This window comes from Streptopelia decaocto (assembly GCF_964273445.1).
Source record: "Streptopelia decaocto genome assembly, chromosome: 2".
Lineage (NCBI taxonomy): Eukaryota > Metazoa > Chordata > Aves > Columbiformes > Columbidae > Streptopelia > Streptopelia decaocto.
Window position 1 is genome coordinate 46,223,518 of NC_138655.1, and position 27,934 is coordinate 46,251,451.

At 36.2% G+C, this 27,934-nt stretch overlaps 3 protein-coding genes across 3 annotated transcripts in view; 1 reads left to right on the plus strand and 2 right to left on the minus strand.

Moving 5' to 3' along the window:
- Positions 1-6,901, plus strand: part of B4GALT6 (beta-1,4-galactosyltransferase 6) — a gene marked incomplete at its 5' end in the record, with an annotated part of 31,203 nt that extends 24,302 nt beyond the window's left edge. The window contains 5 exons of the mRNA XM_082044669.1: positions 538-654; positions 1,841-2,028; positions 4,343-4,465; positions 5,349-5,450; positions 6,662-6,901. Of these exons, the coding sequence (XP_081900795.1) occupies positions 538-654; positions 1,841-2,028; positions 4,343-4,465; positions 5,349-5,450; positions 6,662-6,809 (678 nt within the window). The 3' untranslated portion in view covers positions 6,810-6,901. The remainder of the gene's footprint in view (positions 1-537; positions 655-1,840; positions 2,029-4,342; positions 4,466-5,348; positions 5,451-6,661) is intronic.
- A 4,601-nt stretch (positions 6,902-11,502) lies between these two features.
- On the minus strand, positions 11,503-17,747 carry LOC309436539 (transthyretin-like; the record flags this gene model as incomplete). Its single annotated transcript, XM_082045798.1, has 4 exons — positions 11,503-11,610; positions 13,391-13,526; positions 15,768-15,898; positions 17,679-17,747. 4 exons carry the CDS (start codon positions 17,745-17,747, stop codon positions 11,503-11,505), a joined length of 444 nt encoding a protein of 147 aa, XP_081901924.1.
- Positions 17,748-19,977: 2,230 nt separating this feature from the next.
- LOC309436538 (transthyretin) lies at positions 19,978-27,242 on the minus strand (the record flags this gene model as incomplete). The annotated part of the gene is made up of 4 exons (XM_082045797.1): positions 19,978-20,085; positions 21,541-21,676; positions 26,235-26,374; positions 27,174-27,242. 4 exons carry the CDS (start codon positions 27,240-27,242, stop codon positions 19,978-19,980), a joined length of 453 nt encoding a protein of 150 aa, XP_081901923.1.
- Positions 27,243-27,934: the final 692 nt, after the last annotated feature.

A 27,934-nucleotide genomic window follows, 5' to 3' on the forward strand; every position in this document is an offset into this window, starting at 1 on the left:
TGAGATGCTGCTTTTCTGTTTGTGTGGGTGCTGGTTTTTTGTTTGTTTGTTGTTTTTTGTTGTTGTTGTTTGTTAGTTCATTGGTGCAAGCAGTTAGTCTTTTACTGCCATATAGCTTATGTAATAGGTAGTATGTCACAGTATATGTATTATGCTCTCTGTGCTCAAGAAGAGACTAAAGCTTGAAAGAAAATTTGAAATGGATTGTCAAGAACTTCTAAAGGTTCATTAGCTCTTGTTACTAAGCATTTTATTGTATGGATGCAAACTTGCTTGTATGTTACTTAAAGTGTAATTAGAAGCAAGTGAACATAAAAGGAAAATCTTGTATATATTTTACTCAGAATTTTTTTCTGTTTATAATTGTTTGAACAAAATTCCAACACTTTCCTAGTGGGAACAAAAGTGTAAAACAGTGAGCCAACTTACATGCAAAAGTTAAGAAGCTTATGTAATCCATGGGAGACTTGGTCTGTATTGAAATATTAAAATTAAAAAATGCTAATATAAAAGCTTAAAATATGTTATTTTTTGAAGGTGGCAATCCTTATTCCTTTTCGGAATCGCCATGAGCATCTTCCAATTTTTTTCCGTCATCTGATACCCATGTTACAGAAGCAGCGGCTGGAGTTTGCCTTCTATGTTGTTGAACAGGTAACAGCATTTACTTGAGAAGTGACTCTCCAAGATTCCTTGCTAAAGGGGGTTTCATACTCCTACCAAGACTTGGTTGAATCCAGAATTTTAAAATTGTTATCCTACTGTTATAATCCTTTGAATGAAACAGGAAAGTTCAATTCCATTCCCCAGTTTGAGCAGTGGCTAGTTGCATGTTGCTTTTCTTCAAATACAGACTGATATTTTGTAGGTGATAACATGGCCTTTTTGAATTGATTATCGTTGTTTTATGTATAAGAATCGGAAATTGTCATTTGTAGGAGGCAGATTTACAGCACGTGCTCACTGAAATCCAGTTGAAGACAATAGTATTAGAATGTACACTGTCCAGTTTATATAGGTAAAATATAATGGAGGCATTAACGATATAAAATTACCAACTAGTACTCTTGGCTAAGGGTGTCTTCAGAAAAAGAAGGGAGTGGATATGGAGTAAAAAGAAAAAAAACAAACACTTAACAAAAAAAGCGGGGCCTTCTGCAAGCCGCAATCAAGGAATAAAGCAGTTCAGATGGGTAGCGTTAGGAATTTGCACCATTGTTGACTATAGTAAATAGCTAGATCCCTAAACAAATTACAGGACTTATTTTTCATGGTTTATCTAGGCATGTAGGATGCATTTGCAATATCAAAAGGTCTTATGTTGTCTTGTTTGTTCAAAATGAGATTTAAATTGTACTGGAGATAAAAAAATATTTCAATCTGACTTAAAGTTTTTAAGAAACTGGAAGTAAGTTCTAACGTTAATTATAATATGTAACCAAGTTGTAGACATTGTCACGTCATTCGAAGTTTTTCAGTAGTTGACTGTTTTAACAATAAACAAAACTGAGTATTTCTTTCATAGTTTGTATCAGTATTTCTTTAACTTGTCATGCTGTATTAATCCAAACCACCCATATTTAGTTATTTCAGAGTTCCTAATGCTGTAAGTTGCTAATGCTGTTAAGTTTTGTGTAAGATGGGAGAATATCTAGACTTTTAAAATCACAGTAGATGTAGTTGGTGCTAACTGGAGCTATTGCTCTGCTAACCTAGAGGAGTAACAGGCATCTTTGTCCGTTATTATTTTTTTCCATGTGGTAGATGATGTATTTTTCATACTGTTTAAACTTGGTCTCTTCTTGATTCTTACAATGTCTGCTTTGTTTTCTGTTTGAAGACAGGTACACAACCTTTTAATCGTGCAATGCTCTTTAATGTTGGCTTCAAAGAGGCCATGAAGGATGCTCCCTGGGACTGCATAATATTTCATGATGTGGATCACTTACCTGAAAATGACCGAAATTATTATGGATGTGGAGAAATGCCACGCCATTTTGCAGCAAAGCTCGACAAATACATGTACATGTAAGTAGCTAGACCTATTCACATTGTTTCTTTAAGATCCAGAAACATTCTTAAAGTGTATATGAATTTTGTCATGGTATGTATGGTAGGTGAAACCAATTAAACAGTCTCCTACCATGTTATTTACATAATATCTAGTAATTAAAAGGAAGATGTAAGTTTAGTGTCTATATTTGATATGTTGCTAATTTGAAGGTGTTATTTATCATTTTCAATGTTGGAATAAAAAAGGTGGCTACATGTGTCAGGGGGGAAAAACTTACCCTGCTTAGAAATCTTTTCTGGCTATGTAAGACTTTACGGTAGCTGTTAACAAAGATAAGCAGATAATCTGCAGCAAATTTTCACAAGAAAAAGTATTAATTTTCTCATAAATGTACAGTTCATTTCTGCTTTGTACAGCTTTTTAAATGATTTTCTTACTGCTAGACCACTTTGTCATGTATTCAGTCTCTGTTGAAATTTGATTAATGTTGTTACCTCTTATCATTAATGTAGAATGGCAGAAGGAAATTTTACTTGCTTTTTAACATTCTGCTGTCTCGTGACACTCTTTTAATCACTTAATGTGAAACTGTAGCTTATTGCTTACTACATGTATTTATTTGCTATCCTGAAATTTTATTTGTGAAGTTGATAAACTTGACAACCTGGTCAACCTGACACATCAAAAGCAATGAATTGAAAACATGACTCTTATGTTTGGACTTCACATTTTCAGCTGATTAGCAGTCAATACTTTAAAGTGCTTATATGTACATAAATAAACACATATAAATATGTAAGATATTTAATCTATTACTATACTTCTTTATAAAACACTGTATGAATTTATATATACATTTGTAAAATTTATAAAATGTCTAAATACAGGTATTTACAAAATGCTTATTATTATATTGTATAAATACATATTTCTATTTACATTTATGCATATATACAAAAAAGGGCACATTGACCACAGAAAAATACATACATGCATATGAATAAAAACCACAAACAGTTCCATAAACTGTCATACCCCATTTGTTTTTATTTTTCTTTGGTGGGTTGTTTTTGCGTTGTTTTTTTGTTGTTGGTTTGTTGGGTTTTGGTGGGGTGGGGAGGTGATGTTTGTTTGAGGTTTGTGGTCTGGTTTTGGGTTCTGTTTGTTTTTGGTTTTTTTGTTTGTTTTTTTTTTTTACTTGTTGTTTTGAGAACACCTGTTATTTCATTGAAATATTAAAAGGGATATATATAGTAACAGCTTTCCCCAAAACGTTAAGATTTGTTTGAATCCTGTGTTTCCACAGAGATCAGAAATTACATGACCCTGTATTTCTTTTTCTTTCCCTTTGCATGCTGGAGTGGCAATTCAGTGTGGCAATTGTGTCCTAAGCGTTGGTAAATCTTTTTGTAGATAGTCCTAACTCCTGAAGGTTTCAGGTTTGGAAGCATCTCCTGAGAAATGTTTTGATTACTTTTATTTGGTGAAATTGTGTGCTGTTTCTGAAAGCAGAACACTCTTTACTGTAGCAGCTTCAGGGTTGAGGATGCAAGTCAATATTGATGGAAGTAAATACAAATACTTAAATATACCTTTTTTTTTTTTTAAATATAATTAACAAATTGTTTTGAGAACTGGAAATCACACTTCCTGGGCCTTAGTATGTTATGTTACATACTAATAGCAGCTCTTTATGTTGGCCAGCTGCTTATTACTTAATAATATGTGTTAGTAATTACTGTATGCTTGCTGACAAAACAGCCTATAGATGCTATACATGCTTCAGCATGTAAAACCTGGAAAATTGTTTTTTAAATAAGTATGTATTTTGCTGTGGTTTAACATGTAGTGTTAAACTGTTCCCCTCAAGTTTTAACAGTTCTGAGGAATATAGTAATGAATTAAAATTACTGAATTGATGCATTACTGATTTGTAATTTTTTTTCAGTTGATGAAAGAGAGGGGGTTTATTTCCATTGAGTAGTGTTAAAATAGTTTGAGGGCTTCACTTTACGCTTCACCTTTGGGTCTAAATCAACCATCTGAAATATGCGATAAACTTTTATGTGGTGGTACTAATTTGAGCTACAGTCTAAGAGTACCATTTATGCAAAACAGACACTACTGCAAACATTTTATTCAGCTTTCCTATATGTTACCTAATACCAGTGACCTGTGAACCAGTTTCCATTAGTGGATGCATTCAACATCTGTTCATGTCCTTAGTTTGGGGTTTGTTTTTTTTTTTTTTTTTTTGAAAGGTGCTGTTCAAAGAAAGGGGCTGCCTGTGAAAGTTCAGCTAATAATGCAGAATTTGTCTGTTTTCAGTCTTCCATACAATGAGTTCTTTGGTGGTGTAAGTGGACTGACCGTGGAACAATTCAAGAAGATCAATGGGTTTCCAAATGCCTTTTGGGGATGGGGTGGAGAAGATGATGATCTTTGGAACAGGTGAGTGTTCAGTGCTTATGTCTTTCTCATTGTTCTGTGGTATCCACTCCTGGAGAGTAACTAGGTGTTTTTTCTTTCAGTTGTTACCTTTTTAAAAATTTGTTTTAGATGAACAAATTCTAACGTTTCTAAAGAGTTCAATTTAGAAATATCGGAACATACCATTTGAAGGGTTAAGTATGATGTTCTCTTTTTCTTGGCCTGAGGACAGTTACAGGCTTTATAAGAGAGAGGTCTTGCAACAAAAAATAGATAGAACAACAGATAGCAGTATTAAGCATATTTAGTCTCATTCCTTGTAGTCATCTGTGCGTTGCTTTTTACTTTAATTTATAACTCTCTTGCTGCTAGCATTATGGAATAGCATCCCACAGACATGTAGAGTAAGCATGAATTTAATTATAGTTTGTATCTTAGGAGCAGTGTTTTGGAGAGAGGTTAATTTGTGATTATACTAATAGTCCCAAATTGGACAATGTGCAACAATGCTCACTGTCTTACTAATAGCTGGCAGTAAAAAACCGTAAAATGTTCCAGCTGAGTTGTTGAAACTAAGTATCTGCATGAGATTATATAGAGAGACAGATTTTAAAGGAAGAGTTTGTTTTATAATATTTTTCCTTGCTATTTTCATATTTTCGTGATAGTTTGCTTTAAGAACCAAACAGGAAATACTAAATATTATTATTTCAAAATGTATTGATTTTTTGTCAGCTTTTTTAGTTGTTGTGTTAGGAGTGGTATGAGTTTTCTTTAGGGAGAGAATGTCAGTGAATGCAAAGACTTAGCTCTACAAGATTTGATGCATATTTTTCACTTTTGCTGTAACTTATGAAAACATTTTTACTGCTCTTCATATAGATGTCTCTGTGTTATACTGCAGGGTTCATTATGCTGGATACAATGTAACAAGGCCAGAGGGAGATTTAGGGAAGTACAAATCCATTCCTCATCATCACAGAGGTGAAGTCCAGTTTTTAGGACGGTAAGAAAAGCAGCGAACTGTTCAAATGCTAGAGCTGAAGATGTAATGTTTTTTCTTACATGCAAATCTTCCACACATACAAATAGTCAGTGCTTATCACTGTTGTTCCCTCTTTAGTGCTGAACTTTGCATTTTCTTAAACATACTGTGTTTGATCTTAAGATATTTCTTATTTAGCTATGAGAGAGACTGAGTTTGTGTTTCAGAAGATGTTTTCGTCATAATCTTTGATGCAGAATGCCATTGTTCTCTTATAGTTTGGGCATTAGTGCTGTCAGTGCTCCATTAGCTGGTTAATTTGGATATTTTACAAAAGAAAGCAGTACAGCTAGGGGAAATGGCTCCTCTGTGAAAAGAGATTTTAAAACTCCTCAAAGATTTTTTTTTTTAACATGATATTTCATTCCTTATTCTGAGATACAAGTCTTCTCATTTCTTGCTTACATTGACATGTACTTTTTGGGTTCATTTTTTTGCTACAAAGATGCAAAACACTTTAACTGGCCAGTAGCTTCTGGCTACTCTAGGTCAGAATAGCAAGCAGAATGTAGTAGATGAGCTACACCTAAAAATTAGAATGTGAAATGCAAAATAAAGTGTTTATGGTATGTGTTTTCAGATAATGATAAATACTGCTCAATGCTGTTATTGATTTGATAGTTGTCTCTTTCTCTGGGAGTTTTTAAATAGACATGTACAATAGACCTGAGTAAGTAGGTATTCTGGGGGACGGGAAGGGAAACTGTTCTTTTAAATGACCTGAAATTTACATGTTTGCAAATGCAGGAGTCTCAAGGATGACATGCAAAACAATTCAGACTTTAAAGTATGTATTGATGAACAGGGAAGTTTCCTAAGTCTTCACTGAGCTCCATAGTTGAGTTTTATAGCAAAAGAACATGAAAAAATTGAATGTTCTTTATAAATCAGTTTAGTTTGGGACCATGAGATGTATACATAATAAATGCCTTCTTTCTTATTTAGTCTTAATGTTAACATTGTGTATGTGAACATAAAATCGAAGTGTAATAAAAACAGAATGTGGCTTACTTTTAAACCTCAGGTGGATAATTTCGTAATTTCAAAGGGCTGAGAGGTAGTTTCAGAATTCAAATAGTATTTCAAAATGAAATTACTTACAGTATCATGTCTAACATCAATTGAATTTTTTCTTGCAAATCTTATGTTTTCTTCTTCCACTTCCTCTGCAGATATAAACTTCTGAGGTATTCCAGAGAACGTCAGTATATTGATGGGTTGAACAATTTAATATATACTCCTAAAATACTTGTCAGTAGATTGTATAAAAATATAACTGTTAATCTCATACCAGAACTTGCTCCTGTTAGAGACTATTGATGGAAGTGGAATGGCAAGATACCCTTCCAGAATAAACTTTTAACACTGGAAGCTACTAATAGACACTGTAAAACAAAGCAAAAACAATAAACAGCAGCTTAGAGATTTTTTGACCATTTGGTGATGCGTATTTGGGATGAGAAGTGAAGTGATTGTATGTACCGTGTGCTTTGTTCTGAAAGAAAAGCCAGCAGCTACCACTCAGATGTTTACAGCATGAGACTACTGTTCAAGCCTTCATTCTTCATATTCTCTGTCTTAAAACTCAACTAAATAAACTGCAGAAAAGAGACTTGTAGCTTCTGTGGAAGTAAGGACAGAGGCCTCCTGTTCCAGGATTTTTTTTATACTAAACCACCCCCCTCATATTTAAATGAATGCTTTTGTTTCTTTTTAAAATGTGTTTTGTAAATATGTGATGTAAATTAATGTGTGTATATTGCTTTTAAATTGCTCAATATTTTATGCTGCAGTATGTATTTGAGTGTGTTCTCATTTTAATTCTATAGAATGGTTTTCATTAGCATGAAAGAACAAGTGTAAAATGTATGTATGCTTAAAAAGGTTATACCTTATGTGAAATGAAGGAAATATTAATTGTTGGCCAGCTATGACTGTAAACTGTTATACTAGTTTTGAGCTCTAGGCCTCCTGCATATCTATATAGAAAAATCAGTTTCATATATGAACTTGCTAGAAAGAAAGCTTTCAATTTTATTTATTGCCAGCAAAATTGTATGATACCCTGCCTGTCACTGAAATCCTATTTATATGCATATTGCATGTGTATTACAGAAAATCTTGCAGTTGTTGCGTATTATGATCTACAGGAACTCTTAACTGTTTCCAAGTGTGCCACTAGTGTCAATGTCAGGGATTTTAATGCCTAAAACAATGTGTCTGGGTGCGTACAGTATTTTGGTATTGTTCTTTATTTTTTTTTAATTCTAGTAAACAGCACTTTTATTCCTCCAAAATCAGAAGAGCCAAAAATGTGTCTTCTTTGGAAGAATATAAAAGTTAGATTTTTAAGAAAATAAGAAAATATAGTTCTAATAGTTCTAATGCTTGCAGTGTGGGATTTTCAGAAACATGGTGTTGATCAATCTGTTTTGATGATGATAGTAGCGTAAGCAGAACTGAAAGCAGGCCAATACCAAGTCCTTCTTAAAATTCCACCCATAATATATTAATCAATATAGCTATTTTAGGGTCTATTCTCCTAGAGTGCTGAGTGCTTCTATGATGCACTAAGTATCCTCAAGTCGATGACTTTCAATGAGATTGAGGTTGCACAGTCCCACTAAGGATTGGTCCTGTCTGTATCTCTATTCCTGTGGTGTTAGATGTATGAGTAACTAGCCTCTTTCCTTGGCTTATAATGAAAAACATATCTTCTGTTTGCTTGTAATGTTATGCTACCTTAAAGTATCCCACTGCTAAGCATTGTTATCCCTTCCCAATATTTTTTTACACCCTTTCTTAATACTAAGGAAAAGGACCAGATCATTTATTTTCTATGTTAATGCAAAGATACTGACCAAGATCCACTAACGGTTTTGTTTGTCACGGTTACTCAACTCTTTAGGAACCAAAGACTGACTTCTGCTCCCATGAAGAATGGAAAGCAGTATATAATAAGGATTGTTCATCCATAGAGTGTTCTGTAAGAGAGTTGACAAAGAATACTAACTTGAACTCATTACTATGTGTTGCTTTCCTAAACTGCTGCCACAGGTTGTGTAGTGCTTTGTATATTTGAGTTTGTTTGCCATAAACAGCTTTTATTTTTTTGACATCCCAGCAGCAAATTTTGCCCTTAGCCATTCTTCAGTAAAGTTATGAGCTTAGTTGTAGGCATCCCAAATATTTAGTAGGAATGTAATGATTTAATTTAAGTAGTTGAGAACAATTGTAAGGGATATTTTAAACCACATTGGAATTACCTTAAAATCTACCAGTTACTCTAATATGCTTTAGGAATGATAAAATGCAATGAAAATGACAAAAAGTGAGCATAAAGTGAACAAAATATCCTTCTTATGCTTATGTGGTTTGATCATCTCCTGATATATTTTTCTATAATTGAGTGTATAGATAATCCTGAAGCATATGGATAAGGGGGAGATTATTAATACACTGTATGAACAATTACATCTTGAAAATAAAATTAGTCTTATTTCATAACAGACTAATACAATTCTTGAATAAAATTTTAAATCCTGCTGTAATTTTCAAGTGATTTCTGGTTTTCAGTACAAATTCACCTACAATTTAACACTTACGATTATGAAACATCCTTTGATACAGTAGGTCTGTACTGTTTTCTGAAGCATGTGTTTGTGCCCATTTGTTAGGCATTCTGTGAAATTAATGTGCAATTTTAAAAAATGCTAATGCATATATATGTATATATACATACATATATACATACTATATTACACATATGCTGAACTAATGTAACTTTACAGCTTTAAGTGATTAATCATGTATGATCTTAGAAAAATATGACTTAAACCAGTATGTGAATGGATTATGACATATAGCTGAGTTCTTAAAGTTTGCATTTTGGTGCCCCAAAGAGATGGATGTTAAAATATGACTTGTTAACCAACACTTTTCTTTAAATACCTTTTAAAACTTCCCAACAAAGTGATAAAAGTTGCCATCTCAAATCATATCAAAAATAGTGTTTGCAAACTACCTGCTTGAACTCAATACTATTCTGTGGTGACTTTTAACATAGACAGTGCCTTCAATGAAATAAATGTGATGCAGAACTTAATGTTGTGCACATTGCTTTTGATATTTTCATGATTATTGTAAAATGTAGAGAGAAGCCAATCACACTGGCTTTTGTATTGATGACAAGGCAAATTAAAGACATCTCTTCAAGTAGTGGATGTGGAGGGAAAAGAAAGGAGTATTTTACAAGATTCTGAAGGTCTTTCAAATTAACAAATAAAAATGTTACAGAAATATTAACAGTGGAATCTGGTTGATATGCTCTTAAACCCATTTGCTGTATTTCACATTTAAGTAGGAGAATATAAAATACAAAATCCATTTTGCAATAGACAGTATATTGAAAAGTGCAAAATGTCCTTTTTCTTGGATCTTGCCAGTCTATTTTTCTATCATTATGATTACTAATGACTATGTTGTAGTGGGTTACTAATGAAGCAGTTATTTAAAAATATAAAAAGGATCCATTGCGTATTGGCAAGAAGTGTACTTAAGATTATTTTATTTGTAGAGGTATGTAAGACAGGCTTAATGAAAAATGCACTGAAACAAATGCTGGGAATTTCCTGTGTACTATCATAGTTTTGTTTTTTTTTGTTGTTCATGAAAATGTTTGTACTTTTTTATCATTGTCTTTTATGAAATATAATGTTCTAAAGATTGTGTTGGTTTGTTTATTCTGGGGTTCTGTGAAGAATATATCTTCATGTGTTTTGTACATAGACAAAGTGCTCATTTTTGTAGTGCTTGGTATCCCAAAGTAACAACAAAAGGAAGGGAAACCTGGCCAGCAAATACATCAGGTTAGGCTGTGATGGGATCAAGTCTTAGGCTAGCAAATTGTTTTTCCTTTGGTATTTGTATGCTTTCAGCTTTTGGTTTTATTATGCTAAATGACTCAACATTTTTGTGTAATTTTCCAAGATAGGGTTGCTATTCTGTTGAATCTCCTAATGGCTCCTCTTTGTGTGTACATAGGAATAATCTTCCCCAAATATATGGATTGCAAGAATGGGAAATAAAAGTATTCATCCATATTTCTTCTGGCATTAAATAGGGAGCTGCTTTTCTCAGGAATTGTTAGTTATCCTTCTTATTTTTCTTTGTATCGTATAGCCATTACAAAAGTGTCTGATGGTTAGAGGTGTACAAGTAATTTTTGGGAGCACTTCAACTGAGGACAAAAGTATTTGCAGGATTTTATGAAGAAACATGAATAAACTTTTTCAAGTATGTTTGATGGATATACTTTTCTGCAACACTGGGTATGGACTCCCCTTGAAAGTGTTACCAGTTATAATTTATCAGAAAGCAGGAAAAAATGCTTTTTAAATATGTGTAGCATCCTTAAATGCTGTTCTACCTTTCTGTCACTTTTAACCTTGTTTTGCTTCTACATCTTAGAAATCAGAATTGAGAGGTGAGTTTCTCTCGTGGTTATGTGGGACCCTGGGTGGTTGTCCGATGTGACTTCAGATATTGTGGGCCTCAGTAATAAGGTAGAGATGGTGGTAGGTGGTGGACTTTGTTTCCTGTGTGCTTGCTTTTCATGAGACACCATTCAGATGTGCTTGGCTCATTTCCTTTGCAGGAAGGAATATATTTTATTAACTTCATGGAAGACTTCGGTTTATTCTCAGAATCCCAGTAATGGAGCTTCAATGCATTTTTTTTTTTTTTAAATGTAATGAGTTTTTTCAAACCTAAACTTTTATTCAGAAGAGCAATACTTACAGAATGCGGACATGCAGAATAGTTTTATTCAGGAGAGTATTTGAAAACAAAGTCAACACACATTCTTCCTGAAGTTAACAAAGTGGATAAATGACTGTTACTGTTAGTGATTTAATATGAAATCTAAAGCTGTTGATATGGTCGAAAACTAAGTTCTTCTCACTTGTGGAAATTTTAATTTACACATCTAAATTTTCATGCTTTATGTCAGCTTCTATTCCACTGGCTCACTAACTACTGCTGTGGTTGAGTAAGAAAAGGGACTGAGGAGAACAGCAATGGAGTAATGTCGGTAACCAACATCATTAGCTGTGAACACCACCTGGAAAAAGAAAAAGCATAGAAGACAAATGAGAAATGATCTCTAGATATGAGCCTAGATGGAACCGTTGTGATCATATCATCTAATGGAAATATCTTCTCTTGTGGTGATTTGACCAGTGTAATCTGTGATTGCCTGCCTTACACAGTTGTGTTTTTTTCCCCACAGGTGAAATATCCTTTGTTAAAAGCATACATGTCACTTACATTATTTAAACTTTTATTAAATATATTTATTATCCAAATGGGTGTTTCCTTGTTGGTACTCATTAAAGGAAACAAGATTTTTTTTTTCCCTGTTGAAGACCTACATTGAACCCCATTGATTGTCTTTATTAAAAAAAAAAAAACAAAAAACAAAAAACAAAAACCAAGCATTCTTTCAAGTATTTGAATATTTTTCATGCTTTTATGAAGTCCTGAACTTTGAGGAACAGAATTAAGCATAACATAGTGCTACAGTAAATACCGTCAGGTCAAAATATGAAGCAATTATTTTCTTTAATCCTGCTTACATATTTCGTAGATAGAGAAGGATTGTGTTAGTCCTTTGGCCACAATGTGATAATAGCCTTATGTATGAATCATTTACAACAGCAGTTTTAACATTTCCCTGATCGGCTCATGTCCTGTCCTTTGATTTCTCCCTCTACAGAGTAGTAGATTATTTTGTGTTGTGAGATGATGGGTGTCAACTTTTAAAATAGACACAGTTTAACTTTCTGTGATGTGTAGCTTGTGCTTCTTTCAACCTTAATTTAAAAGGTGCATATGAAACAACTAGTGAACTGAGCAAAACATGATCCCTGCTGAGGCTTGTTTTTAAGAAAGGAGGTTCTTGCAGCCTGGATTAAATTCTAGTCTGGGATGTAGACATAAATATTGTGTTGATGTATAACCAGTTCGCTTTTGCACTGTAAATCTTTCACCATAACTCTTATTTCAGTTATCACTGAAGGCAAGACTATCCAGCATTAACCTTCAATACTTTCTAGAATGTTATCCATTTCAGGGAGGCAGAAACAAAATTTAACCCAGGTGTTTACATGTTTTTTCAAAGGAGGTGAGGAATGGCCGTTTGAGCAGCATTTGCGAACTGTACAGCTGGTGGTGCCACTGATCTGTCACAGTCCAGCAAGCAACTAGCACTGGACTGCTGCTGCTGAAAGGTCTTGTGAAAGGGATGATGCTGTGGTGGGGAAAGGGGCAGCCCCCACAGGGTCACAAACCTGGAGATGGCCTCAATACCAGGTTAGGGCCACCATCTAACCAGTTTATCTGTTCCATGCAAACTAAAAAGGCCTGTTTGTGTTGTTTTTTCCTCTTGTAAACTGAGGATTCGAGCATCCAGAATGCACTTAATACTTCCATTATATTAAAAAAATCTAAGTTATAAACTTTGTCTTCAGCCATACCAAATACTGGATCCAAAAGCAGAAAAATCCATTTTCTTAGGAGACTTAATAGAGTACTCTGCCTGTTCTCCCTCAGGTGTCTAGAAATAATCACAGAAAGATTCACAGGCTTAAGTAGAGCTAGAAGGACAGAAAGCCTCCTCATAAGTAATGTATCTAATAGTTTATTGAGAGTTATGGGGAAGATGGTAACTAGATTTTCTCATGAGTATGTTGTTATGAAGCTTTGAGATTGTGCATTTAAAATGTTAATTCAAAAATGTTTTAAAGTGAAAAGAAAGTTCAACATGTGCAATTAGTAATTGAAGCCTGGGCATATAAAATCTATTCTTTGCAACTGAAGTACAGGAGAAAATGAATACTCACATCAGCATGGTGATGGAAGGGATTCAAGCCCAGTATCTTCCAGTAAGAGGCTGTGTCAAGCTCAATTTTGTATATCCCTGTTGCAAATTGTTCTTTAGTTGTGAGCTCATGAAGCTCTCCATTGTCATTGGTTTGTCTGTGTGATGGCAGGAGAATGCACTTTTATATATTGTTTAAAAGCCTGAGAAAAATGCAGTTCTTAGCAACTGAACTTGAGTGATGTTGTGTGACTTAAGTAATATGATGAATACTTCTATTGATTTGGAATAGCTTATGTCCATCTGTACTATGGATGCTTCGGAGCTTATCTTGGTGTTTGCTATTTCCACGATCGCCACAGCAGACGGCTGCCTGCCATGTCACTGCTCTGCATGGTTTAGGGCTGAGCCAAAAGCTGGTGTTGTTTGTAGACTCTTGGTGGACTCTTGGAGTTAATTAAATGAACTCACTCAGAGGGAGAACTTAACTGCTGTAAGCAAAGTGGAAGCTCTATGATGCACTTATTCTGCAGGTAGTAAGTAGGGTTAACTCTTGATTTTTTTTTTCCATTGTTTTCTTATTGAAATACATTGAGTTGTTTTATCAATATGAATATTTTTTACAGATGGGTGAAATATAGGATTTACTATTTGAAGTGGCTGTAGGTCAGCCAACAGTGTAGCCTTGTGGAATTCCCTGTTGTCTATATCAATCAGTTGTTTTTTCACCCTCCACAAACAGATGGTTTTGTTTGATTTGAAGATGCTATCAGGGCTGTCCAAGGCCATAGTACTGGCATGAAGCTAGAGACCTTTGAACACCAACCGGTTTGGGGCTCCAGAACCAATATTGAATGCTGTCTCTCAGACATGTCTGGGTTGAAGCCTATTTCTTTGAAATAAGTTATATAATACTAGGTTTCTGATTGCGTAGGTTATCCACAAATAACAATGCTGCTAGTACCTGACTTTGGTAGTCACAAACAACTGCTTTATGTTATAGCTGACAAATCTTTTTCTGAACATATTTTATTCAAATTGCAGTAAAAAATAAATAATTGAGTGATTTTAATGTCATTATCCAGTGCATTACTTAGAATTTGTGCTTTAATGTAGCTTATAACTGAAGTCATAGAACATAATTGGTGTCTTACAAGATACTCTGTGGTCAGTTATCAGACTTGTTATCAGTTCAGATGTCTCTGTTTTCTTTGACATAGATTCATCATTAATTGTTCAATTCTTCAATAAGCTTTCTCAGCTAAAACCACACATCTTTAACTGAGAACAGTTATTTCAGAGTCTCTCAGTAACACTCAGTTATTTACAAATTACCAGGGCTGGAGAGGTTGATTTAGTATTATCAGGACTTTTGCATACCTTAAGGTTACTTTGTTCTTTGTTTCACATTTTAAGTATGTTTTTAAGGTTTCTGTCAACATCCAGCTGTTCAGTCAAGTATTTTTATAAGTATATTCTGAGTCTCTAAGCTCACATTTGATGATAAGTAAGCACCTATTTCACTTTTTCAGGTAGAATAGACCACTAACAGAGGAAAGAGGGTGACACTTTGCAAGTATCATGGGGAGAAGGTGTGGAAGTGGGAAGTTGCTTGTGGAACAGAGAGAGAGAGCTTTAATTCTGTGTACCCCATAAGAAGTTTTTCAATTTCATTGCAGATTATACTTTAAAAAATGCTTTTGAGTTTTTAAAATCTTAATGTATACTAAAATTGAAAAAAAAAAATCATCTACATTTGAAATCCTACAGTTATATTTTTAAAAGACATGACATCATTTACATATCTAGGAGATTCTTTTTCTTATTTTAGATGTAATTGCTTCTCTATGGGGGAGGAGGTGAGAAGGCTTTATCCCCAAATTTTCTCCTTTTGGCTGATTCCTCTTTCTTGAAGCAAAGACAGCTATCAATTATAACGTGGTATATGTTAAAAATAGTTCCATGTTTTCTTTTTAAAGCCGTGCTGTTGTATGAAATGAAAATCCATTTAGAAAGAAGGAAAATAGCCAAAGTCTTAGTTTCAAGCAAACTAGAAGAGTCTGCCTGATTGTTCTGGTAATAATGCAGCAGTTCATTGGTGAGTACTAAAAAGTAATATAATCCTTTGTAATGAAATTGAAGAGAAGCGATGATTGAATTAAGGGCTAGTTTAAAATACTTTCTTGTGCTCACCACAATTATAAAGCATTTTAAAACCATCTATTTAGTTGAAACTGTATTACAGTTAAAAGGCAGTCTGCAATAAATTAATTCAATAGTATGTTACCCTTCCTCTGAGTGAAAAAGACATGTTAGAGAATGTGACAGTGTTTTTCCTACTATTTGGCCTCTTCCCATTGCTTTTCCCTTCTTTCACTCATTATTTTGGTATGACTTACTTCGAATTTAACAGCTCCCAAGATCCATCTGCAGCTTCTTTATATAACTTAACTGGAACATTTGAAGCTGGACTTCCTTGGACTGAATCCAGAATTTTTATAAAAAGAGGATGCTTAGAGTCAGCAAAGCCCTTCAGGTAGGAAGAGAGAATTTTTACATTGTAAGAAAGATAAGCAGCGGTGCATAATAAAGCAGTAAGGAATCTTATTCTTTAGATCTGCAGAATATACCATATTGTCCTCAACATGATCACTGTGTACTGCAGACATATGTAGCCTGGAGGTTTCTGCGCGCTGGGTGTGATGGAACAGGGGAGGAAGATGTCAGGAGTTGTTGGGGAGAGTAGCCATGTGCACTGAGGTGGCACTGCAGCTGTGTGTGAGAACATATCTCTGTTTTCTCTTTGTTGTGGTCTAGCTACACATCATCTCCAGCATGAAGTTGTAACTAAATTGTAACCTCAACAGGAAATAATCATCAGAAGTAGTAGGAATGTTTAAAACCTGGCGACACTTCCTCTGCATTTTGAAGTGGCAATTCAAGCACAATTTTCTGGATGTGAGAGCCACTAATATCTTGTTGCCATAGAGTTACCTTAATTCTGCTGTAAACCTGATAAGCACCACACAAGGACTCTCTCCTAACACAATGTTGGATCATATTTGTCAGCCCCTGGCAGCTATGCAGGGATAGGAGAGGAAAACCTTCCTTCAAAGAAGAGGTGATGGTAGTTTCACTCCCAAAATGTTCGTCACAAGCAGTAGTTATGCTTGTAAAGTTGTAGGTAAAGTTGTGCTTTACCTATGCAATGGCAGAGTTGAATCAGGGCTTCGACCTTCCATTACCTAATTCTGTATACGAAAAGGGAGAAAACAGTGCTTTGTGGATGTTGCTAATCAGGCATGATGTCAAAATAGCAATCACTGATGTCCTTTTAGTCATTGTGGAATTGATCACGATATACATGTTAAAAACTAAGAACTCTCTCTTACTTCCCCTCTCATAGTCTGTAATGTACTGACTGCCCTGTTGGCCAGGAACCCTGCCCTATATCAGATGGATGTATGGGCATGTATCTATACCGCCTGTAGGCCATGACTCCTCTGGCTCCCTTTCTGCAGGGCACAGGCTCCTTGTGAGTGTGTCTTTTGAGGCATTGACAATGGGGGCTCTAGTACCACCAGCCGTTTTCCTGGCTTTTGCACCCTGTGAGCTGAGTGGAAGTCTGCTTCCTCACAAAGGCTGGTCATGTATTCTTTTTCCCAAAAATTAGAGCTCGAGAGAAAGAATGAGTAGGGAAGGAAAGAGAAACAAGTCTGTCCTAGGAGATTTTCAGGCTGAAGTGTCTGTCTAGCTGGCTTTGCTGGAGTCAATGAGCTCTCTGGAAGTGGGATCCTGGCTTTGGCTCAGTGCTGTGCTTGTGTCAATGAGTGTGGAGATCCCTTCTTGTTTACATGTAACAGCTGTAGTAGGTAGAGCAGGAAGAGAGAGGACTACAGAATGCATTTCTCCAGCATGGATCTTACAACAGCAAATGAAATCCCTCACAGCAGGAGCTTGTTCATTGTGTTATAGGGGCTATTAGTTACTTTTCAACAGGCCCAAGGCTTTTGTGTAAATATGATATATTTTTTTTTTTTGCTTTCTTCTCTCACATTGTTTTTCATGTAGTCGCTGAGCCTAATGACAAGTGCTGCTTCTCTAACCATAAAGCTCTTTCACTAGTCACTGGAGAAGAAGGACCAGAAAAAAGAGCAGTAGAACTATAGTCAACACATACTGTAAAATCAAAATAATTGCAATAAAATGGAATGTCCTATTTTTCATTTACACTAATTAAGATATAAACAACAACAACAAAAAGGCTGGGACTACATCAGTATGAAGGACCTTAATCCTGAGACACTTACCGGTGATGTGGCTTTGGAGAAAAATGCCAGGCCAGCTAAGAAAACAAGAAATACAGAATGAAAAGACATTTTGCCTACCACTAGGAAGTCTCAGTGTCAGCAAGTAGAAACTGATGGGATCTCTGTTTTTTATATCAAGGCCTCTAAACTGAGGCTACTTATCAGAAAACCCATATGAATTTCAACATGATGGTTCATATTATTTACTTGGTAAACAATGAGAAAATAAGTAACCCATACAAACATGAACCTTGTCTGCAAGAATAAGTCTCTTCACCATTGACTGTGGAAATATTGTGAATATTGCCTAGCTCAACTGCAGTGATGTGTTTTCTTGGAAACAGTGTCTATTCTGTTTCATTTTTCTCTTTTCATTGAGGAATAGGGCTGTAATAATCTCGTACAGTTGAGAGAAATAGAAATTTCTTGTCCACTCAGCAATTTCTGTTTCAGTGAGTATTTCTCTGTGGTTATAGCTCGGCCTGACTCACCCACGTTTATCTATTATGAGATTTCTCTCTGTGGCGGCCTCAGCCCCACCTCTGATAAAAGGTAAGTGGATAATGTGTGGGCTATCTAGTTATCTTATGCACTCACCTGGGAAAAATGTCACTTATGGTTTTCAACATGATAACTAGATACCTACATACCTATTCCTGGAGCACAGTCAGTGTTCCAAGTCCTGTCACATCACTTGTGCCTTAGATTCAGTGCAAGTTTCAGGACCTTCCCTATACAATGGCAAGTCACTCCTCACCAGAAGTCTGTGCTTCATTTTAAGGAACTGTTACTTCTTGAAATTAAACTTAGTCTTTCTCCTTTTTACTTAGACACATGCACATACACTCTTTTACTTGTTTATCCTGGCCTCAGGTGGATGACTACAGGCAGAGCAGTTTTTTTGTTTGATTATTTTTATAATGACACCATGACTGTATGGATATATTTGTCCTATTTTGAGGGCTGGGCGTAGCCCACTGCAAACAAAACTCACTGGTTTTCAAGCTTCAGGAATAGTAGGATCCCGTGAAATCTGCATGATTTAAGGTGGGTGCTGTTTTGGAACTATTTGCACTGCTTACAAGAGTTGTGTAACTGTGGTAGTGTCCTGAAATCGGGGGGGGGGGGGGGGGGGGGAAGCAACCAATTAGTTAATTGTTAAAGGGAAGCTTTTGTAACTTGTGAATTCACTTGGTATGCAGTTACTCCATCAGGCTCCAGGTGTAGAGATAAACTCCAAGGTCAGTTGCAGATGAGTGCTGCTGCTTTCTGAATGGTATGATTTCAGTAATAATCTCTGTAGTTTCTGTCATCCTATTAAACAACAATTCCTCTCCTTCAGGGTATTATAAATATAATAGGCCATCGGTCTACATAAATGACAGCTAAAGCCCTCAAACTCTTTTGTCAGTTTATCAACAACATTATTTGAATCACAGTCACTCTACAGTTTACCTTTTGCTGTTTCTAAAAATAAAAAGAGACTGTTAAGATGATGCTTCTGTTTTAGGACTTTCTTTAAGAATGGCTAGAGACTGGACTTATTAGAGATTTAACAGGAATGCACTTGAATACAGTAGCCAACTGGGTTAAAGATCAAAGTTGTTAAAAGGGTGCTAGTTGAAATTGCCTCAGAACTTCCTAGATTGATCATCAGCAAACTTTCCTCTTGAAAGGACAAAATGCTGAGGTTTGCCTTAAATTTTAAGTAAAGTTACACAGATTTTTAACTCTTTCAGCTCTCTGTATATATATATATATATATTTCAACAGTATTTCTGCATTGTTTGTTCTGCTGCTAGGTATTTGGAATGTCTCCTATTTATCCTGTGACCTAGTTGATATGGGACTGTCTCTTCTGTGTCTAAACTATGAGCAGCATGGATTATTTTCTTATTTTGCGTGTGTTTGGTCAGATTTTCTGGGGTAGCACAACTCTATAACTTTCTTATTTAGAGCAGATGCATTTGGTGAGACTTTAAGGTAGTGGAGGAAGATAACAGACCCAAAACAAATGTTAATTTGCATCTGTGTGCCATGCATGGTTTCCAGCTGTCTTTTGCACTTGAACACAAACCATCACACCTTAGAACACAATAAAACTCACTGATAGAATTAAAACTGTTTTAAAGAAGTAACATTTAATTACTTGTCTGAAGTTTGCCAAGTTACAAAATGGAAAAAAAATCCAAACCCTAATGTAGCAAAAACTTATGCATTAGCAGTAGGAAAAACCTTCCTCCTAAAAGCCTATGATAGTTCTAGCGGAGGAGGGTATTTGTGTAATGACAGTACATGTTTATTCCTGGGGAACAGTGACAACAGCGGTGGTTGAATAAGAGAAAGGACTGAGGAGAGCAGCAATGGTATAGTGGCGGTGACCGGAATCATTAGCGGTGAACACCACCTGAAAAAGAGAAACCTTGTGATCAGATGAACACTGTACATTCAAAGCTACCTTATGAAGAATTAGCAAGCACATTCCATTTCCTCTGCAGCCCACTTTGCCAGTTCTGTTCATTCAATGATTTTACCCTTTTGGAGCGTAATACTCCCTATTACTTTGTGATGTTCACCGAAGACTGAGAAATTTGTGAGATTTGGACCCAGGTCCACAAAGAATCATATAATAGTTTTGTTTGTAAGGGACCTTCAAAGGTCATCTAGTCCAACCCCGCTGCAATGAGCAGGGACATCCTCTACCAGATCAGGTTGCTCAGAGCCCTGTCCAGCCTGGCCTGGAATGTCTCCAGGGATGGGGCATCTACCACCCCTCTGGGCAACTTGTGCCAGTGTTTCACCACCCTCATCATAAAAAATTTCTTCCTCTTTTCTAGCCTGAATCTACCCCCTTGCACTTGGTCTTGTTGAACCTCAGGAGGTTTGCATGGGCCCACTTCTCAAGCTTGTCCAGATCTGTCTGGATGGCATCTTGTCCCTTAGGCATGTCAGCTGCACCGCTCTGCTTGGTGTCATCCTGGTCCTGCCAAACTCTAAACTGCTGGGATATGAGGACTGTCTGCTTCAGTTACCTTGTACACAGACAGTCATTGAACTCTGCCCATTTCCCAGGCTAATTTGTTGACCTCTAGGGTATTACATCAAAAGAAAGTTGCTTCAACCGCCTAGCTGGAACAGTCCTAACTAGGTGCTTTTAAGCACCTTTTCAGGTGAAGTTCTTCCATAGCCCCCAGCAGCTTTCAGACATCCAAAAGGTTAGGAAATATTTTGTGAGATTGTTTATTTGACCTAAATGACCTCAGCCACACATCAGACTTTTATAGACCTAAGCCTCAGTCATTCGTTTTAGTCTTCCACTGAGCTCCAAAAACTTGTGTTTTAAAGTATACTACAACACAGTCTGTAGCCATTCCAGACTACTTAATGTGGAGCAACTTTAATAGCAGGTTAAGCCTGAAGAATTTAAACAACATTTTTGGAAGTGCTAAGTAAATGTGGTAGAATAGAGCACATGATGAATCAGTATAGGGCTGAGAGCAAAGAGAGACACAAGGCATGATTATATTGCCAGCCTGCTTATGAAATTTTGGTGTTGATGAAACAACCTACTTTTCCTTGTAAAGTTATTGCTTCATATTTGTATGCCTTCTTTTTCTGTTGCATAATTCAGTACTGTGCAACATTTAAAAATAAAGGGCCCATCAGAAAGAATTGTTTTATCCTGTAATTACAGGTCATACTAGAATTTGTGGATTTTCGGCTGAGTGATATGAGGGAAATCCCTCTGATTAAAGAAGAGCTTATTTCCTATAAAATGAGCATTTTCAAATCCTTATTTGTTCTTTCCAACTGATGCCACTATACAATATATAGGTTATTAAGTATCTTTGCAAATACTTACATCTGCATATTCATGGAACGGGGAAAGGCCAAGTCCCTTCCAGTAAGAGCTGGTGTCAAACTCAACCCTGTATATTCCTTCTACAAACTTCTCATCTGTTGTGAGGTCATGGATCTCCCCATACTCTGTGGTTTTCCTGTAACAGTAAAATAACAGTCAGTGTGGAATATTAAATAGCAGAGGTGCTGCACAGCTAAATTCTACATTGAATAGCTTCTGAGACCTGAAATAATTCCCTCCTATAGGGTAAGTTTCCATATTGCAGAGCCTGCCCTTGCTACCAACTCATCCATTTACATCACAAATCAAAGCTGGCTGGCTTTTTTTTCATGATTTCTCTTGCTACAGCAGGGATTATAGTTAAGGCTCCTCTTTTAATATCATGTTTAATTTTTGCCAAGTTGCCTCTGACAACAGATGTTAGTGGCTTGGGAAAAGGACTGTCATAATGAAAGGCAAGATGCCAAATCTTAAATTATAATTAAAGAGAGGAGAGATATTTTAGTGGAAAATTATTTTATTATCTAGTTATTATCACTGCGGCTATAGGTTTTACCCCTATACTGGAGGGTTTTATGTGTTTTTATGTGACCCTGAGTGGTAGTATCTTGTAACAGCGATTTAACATCATAATAATTTATTAATTTGAATTACAATGCCTTGGTCAAAGAGCAGGGGCCTCTTCTACTGGGTGCCATATAAATGAGCAATAGGAATTCCCGGCTCAGAGAGATTGTGTACTCAGCTTATAACAAAAAAACGTGGATGAATGAAGTCCAGAAGCAAGAAGCCAATATAGCTGGCATTGCACCCTGTTTGTTTGAAAAGCAGTGACCTTTGTATGACAGCTGTTTGAATGTTTACATACTTAGCTCCTAAACCCCATTTATCTTTTTTCCCTCCTTTTATTTGTAATTTTTTTTTTTTTACCAGGTGTTTGTTGTTGTTGTTTTTTCTCTGCTGAAAATACTTTATAGAACTTCATAACCAGATGATGTAGTTGAAGGAAAAATGAAGAAAGCCCTGACTTGAAGAACTAGCAGAACTTGCCCATCTTATGGAAAGGAGTGGTTGTCTGGGCAGAAAACAAAAGCTTGAGGAGAAAGAGTGGTGGTGGGGGTCAGAAAGTGGTAACACGCTGCTCATCTGAGACCGAATCAGTTGAGATATTGCGGCTTTTATTTCCTTGCCGCTGCTGCCTCATTCATCTTTTTTGTCATCTTTGGTTAATGGTGGTGAATCAAAATTTTGCCTTTGCTTAAATTAAGAAGTAATAGAATTGAAAACCCCATGCTAATTTTCAGGTTTTCTTATATTTCAACTCAATGCTTTGAAGACTGACAGACGTCTCACTGGTCCAGCAGAAATGAAATCAACCGTATTCTGGGTAAACCAAACCTGCCCTGTTTGAAACATGGCTCACAGGTTGTTTGTGAAGTGTACACATTGTTTTCTTTTGCTTTATTTAGTACTTCCTGGCTTAACCTATATTGCCTTGATAAAATGCCAAAGGTAAAAGCGTGGATAATTAATTGGTGAGTGTCCTTGAAACTGTGAAAACAGAATTGCTGAGATCCTGCAGAAGTGTTCAGAGTGCAAGTTAAAATTCACATACATCTGCTTACAAGTTGGATAGTCTAGGCACAAACCAATTAAAGGGAAAAATCGTGTCTGCCTCAAAATCTTTGTTCAGGTAAACAGACAAGATTTAGTTTGAGAGAAGTGTGGATGCAGCTTGAATGTTGCTTTCCCTAATGGGTGCTGACCCAGATGTTAACCATGCAGAGCAGCTGGAAAACTGGAAAAGTGTTCACTTGAAGAGTCTTGCCCACTACCAAGAGCTAACGGAACTTTCCAAATTTAAGTTCAGAGCAAGTAGTCTCATGAGCAAGCCCTTCAGCATTACTGCTGCACTGACAGCCAACAGGACAGTGTGCAATTCAGAGCCTGTCTGGGATTAGCAGAAGGCAGAGGATGCCCTGCATTCAGCCCTGGTAGCAAAATGCTACAAGTGGTTCCTTCTGAAGAGCACTTATATTTCTGTCTGAGTGTGGGAATAAATATAGTATGGTTGCTCATTCTCAATAGGATATAGACTGCTAGTATCTGCTGTAAGATGGATAGTTAAGTTTAAAAAGCTGTGCTTTTCCAGCAAAAAATTTGCAAGCCTCTGGTTAAGTTACTAAGGCTCCAGCCTAGACTGCAATCCTGATCCCCCTTTTCACTGTCTGGACCTTAGCTGTATATTGTGACCAGGTTAATTCTGTACTGTCTGTGCAATGACATTTATGAACTCTTGGGGCACATACTGCACTGCGATAAACCCTGCTCCCAGATGGAGACTGCTGAAGAAATAGCTCAGGAACATGATTTTTTTTTTTAAATGATTTACAACCTAGGTTACATGAGAACTACATTTGGTGAACGCAATTAATGAACTATGTGATAAGACCTAATTTTCCAAAAATGTAATAAGTAAAAAGGTCAAAGCTAGGCATGAGAGGAGCTCATATAGATCTCAGATCATATGCTTCCCAGGTCTCTGTGCCCCAAAGCCTTCCTCAGAGTACATCCCAGCTCTAATTGTCTCTTCTTGCATATTTTTGGCTAGACTAATTTTGAAATAAGCCTCTTAATAAAGTCTGCTGTTACTATGCTTGTTTCCTCCCCACTTTTTAAATACTATTACTCTAAATTCACTGCCTTCCAGGTGCATTTGCTTCATTCCCTTAATATTTTAGCAAAGTAAAAACAAACAAACCAAAAGGTAAAAAAACCCCACTTTTATAGGTATTTGTACAAAATGCATCTGCTAGATACTGTAACTTCAAAATATTATTAACCTGACAGTAGTCATTACAGATTGCATTCCTTGATTTCATTCAGCTTTTCATCTTTTTTAACACAAAGAAACTGGTTTTCCCAAGAGAAAAAAAAAAAAAAAAATTGCAATCACATGTGCAAATTCAGTTCAAATGAAGTGTCATCAGCTGAAGTCACAGGTATTGATGAAAACAGCCTTGGTTAAGGTGCAAGTCAAGGGAAAGGTCAAAACCTTTGCCTGCAACAGAAATTGTGGATTTATGTTTCTGTGCTGCTTTCCCTCAGCAAAATGCTTCTCATCTGCCTAGGGTTAATCTTCTCAACTTATAGTTAAGAAGTGATTTGATTTTCTAGGGGTATACCGAAATAGAGGATCAGCATAGCTTGGCTAAGAACAACTGCGAGATTTTTCTCCTTAGACTTGTTGATAACAGCGTTGCAAACTGAACAAGAAAACACCATTATGCCCCAAAAGTGAGGAAATTTAACAATGATGTTGCTTTTATCTTATTCCTCTGTGAACTGTATTTTGTACTACATGTTTAAGAAATATCTGAAATAATATGGGTTTCCTAATAATGGCAGAAATACTAAGGGCAAGACAGTATCCTGGTCCTCGCTTTCCTTGAAAACAACGTGTAATTCTTTTTCATGGGGCTTCTCTGTTTGGTAAAGTGTATCAATCAGTTCTGAGAGTTATTTGTTCCTAAATCAGCACTCAGCATTTGGGAAGGGAAGTGTTTGTTTCTTCGTCAGTCTTCTAACTTTTCTTGCTACCTTTCAATGAGGAAAAGTATTTTGTGTTTTGGGTTTTGTAAGAAACCCTTCAGATAGAAAGAAAGGAATCTCTCTACTTTTAGTCTTCTCCTCTGTTTTTTTTTTTTTTGTTTTGTTTTTTTTTTTTGTTTTTTTTTTTGTTTTTTTTTTTTTGTTTTGTTGTTGTTGTTGTTGTTTGTTTCATTTTTGTCTGTTTGTTTGTTTGGAGATTTTTAAATAATGAGATAAAAATCCTAGTAAAAGACACTTGGATGCTCTGGTGGCTCCTGTCCATGCTTATGCTTGTCATTCTGTGCTTGAATATCCTGCTGTTTGTAGAGATTTCTCTTGACATATTTAAAAATCTGATTCAATGAGCTGTTACAATGAAACTTAAATGCTGAATACCTTGCCTATTTGGATTTTAGCAAACTGTATTCCTCTGTTACCCATACTCTTTCCTCAAACTGAAGAGAATAGTATTATTGCCCATCCCTCAGTCATGTTCTGAGGATGCTTTGTAAGTATTAAGATGTCATTCGAGAAAAAAACATGCAGATCTATAGCAATTACCACAAAAAATGCTGAAATTGTGCTTCTGTGTGTGTTATGATGAGGCTCTTTAAAACTTTCTGGTCAAGGAGTTTCTTCTGACCAGCATGTTTCTTACACAGGAAGAGATGACTAATGTGCTTATTATTTGTGTGTGTACAGACAAAGTTTACAGAGAAGATTTTGTATGACTGCTGCAAGTAAAGCTCTATATCCATTGCATATGAAGACAGTAGGTTAGTCTGGATTACCTACAAAATTCCAGTAATATTTTTTTCTTTTTATAGAAAGGAAAGATAGTACTGAATCTAGGAGAAAAATTAATTATTAAACCTATTCCCTTACAAAGGCAAGATGAGCATCTCAACATGTTTTTGCAATTAACATGTATTTCAGTCATGGATAGATTCCACTTTAGACAACAATTCAGGTGCTGTTAACAGTGATAGTGTGGCATGTGCTAGAGGACATATTGCTTTTATGATCAGAGCTCTATTCCTTTTATTTCTCAATTGTCTGCCTTAGGTACCTTGAAAATGGCTCCGTAAGACCACATAACTTACCCAGTAGCAAAGTCCTGCCAGTTTCCATCTGCAGCCTTTTTAAAGACTTTAACAGCCACGTTAGCGGCAGGACTTCCTCTGACTGCATCCAGCACTTTCACCATGAGAGGGCATTTGGAATCAACAGAGCCATGGGTGACCTTGGGGAAAGCAGGAGAGGTTGTGTAGGAGCTGTTCACCAGCTCAGCAAAAACTTTCTTTCAAACAAAAGTTGGATTCTTATTGCAGAATTAATGTTGACTTAAAAACAAGTTCTTTGACAAACAGTATTCAACTCTAGTTTTCAAACATCTGTTTCTTAAAGCGGAGCCTATTAGAGGTTTATGCTGATAACTTTATTGCACACATGCACACTCAAAGAGATTGGTTGATAAATATTTAGAATTGCATATGGCCCTGGTAAAATGTTATAAAGTATACCTTTCTTAATTAGGTCAAAAGTAATAAAATAGTAAATTATTAAAAGTGCAGGCAGCCTATGTTAGCATAGGAAACCAACGAAGAAATACCTGTGACATTCCTAGGGCTGAAATAATAGTTTCTTAAGACTCATTTTACTACAAGGAAACCCTAGTCATACTTTGAAAACATTTTTTTAGTGCTTTAGAGAAGCTCTTGTTTGGTGAAGAAGGTTGAGCTACCTCTACATCGAAGACAGGGGATGTGAGTAATGAACTGAGAGAAACAGACAGAAATAAAAGGTCACATGTCCTAGATCCATTGCCCTTTCATAATATCCTAAAATAGATGTATAAGTAGAAAAAATTAAAAAAAAAAGTTTTAAGAATTCTGAAGAAACTACTTAAAAAATGGTAGTAAAATAACACTCCAGAAAAGTCTAATGGTTACAGAATTTCATGGGTGAGGAGGATGCTAGTCATCTAGAAAATCTAGATTATCATTCTTGTCATGATTGAGTTTGAATAAAAAGAGACTCACCAGTGGTGCAGCTTCAGAGAAAAGTACCAGTCCAGCTAAGAAAACAAAGAGCACAGAGTGAAAGGCCATTCTGCTTGCTGTTAGTGAGCCTTGGTGCCAGCAGCTACGAGCTGAGGGGATTTGGGATTTTTATAGCCAATCCGACAAAAAAAAAGGCTGCTTACTGGGTACCCATATGACTCCAAATCTGCTGACTCTGATTATTTGCTTAGTAAACAGTCCAATCCTAAAGTCAGTCAATGAATAGCACTGCCATTACAGTCAATGGAAGGACCACAGGATCACTAGAGCAAAGAGAATAAGTAACGCACACAAACATGACCCTTGCCTGGGGAGATTAGACTCATAGAAAGCCCTCCACGAAATAATGCAAATGACCTTTTTTTGCCCAGAAATCCAACCAGTTCTAGGAGATCTTCATTACCTTGCCCTCAGGTTACACATGATAACGCCCCAATGCTTTCTCTGTGCCTGGTCCATGTTTCTTCTCAATGTATTCAGTGCTTTCTGAAGACCAGTTCCCACATGTAGATGCAGACTTGGTATACGGGTGATGGAGCTTGTGCATCACCTGTCTCAAGCAATGCTAATGGTCCATGCTGGGAAACATTCCCAAGCCGTTCCCCTACTAGACATCATCTGCCTCTCACCAGAAGTTCCTGAGGATTCATCTTGCCTAGTCTTTAAGTAGTCATTGACATTTCTTCTTAGTCACTGGGAAGACACCTGGAGATACCTGTCCCCTTGGGAAGACAGAGGTC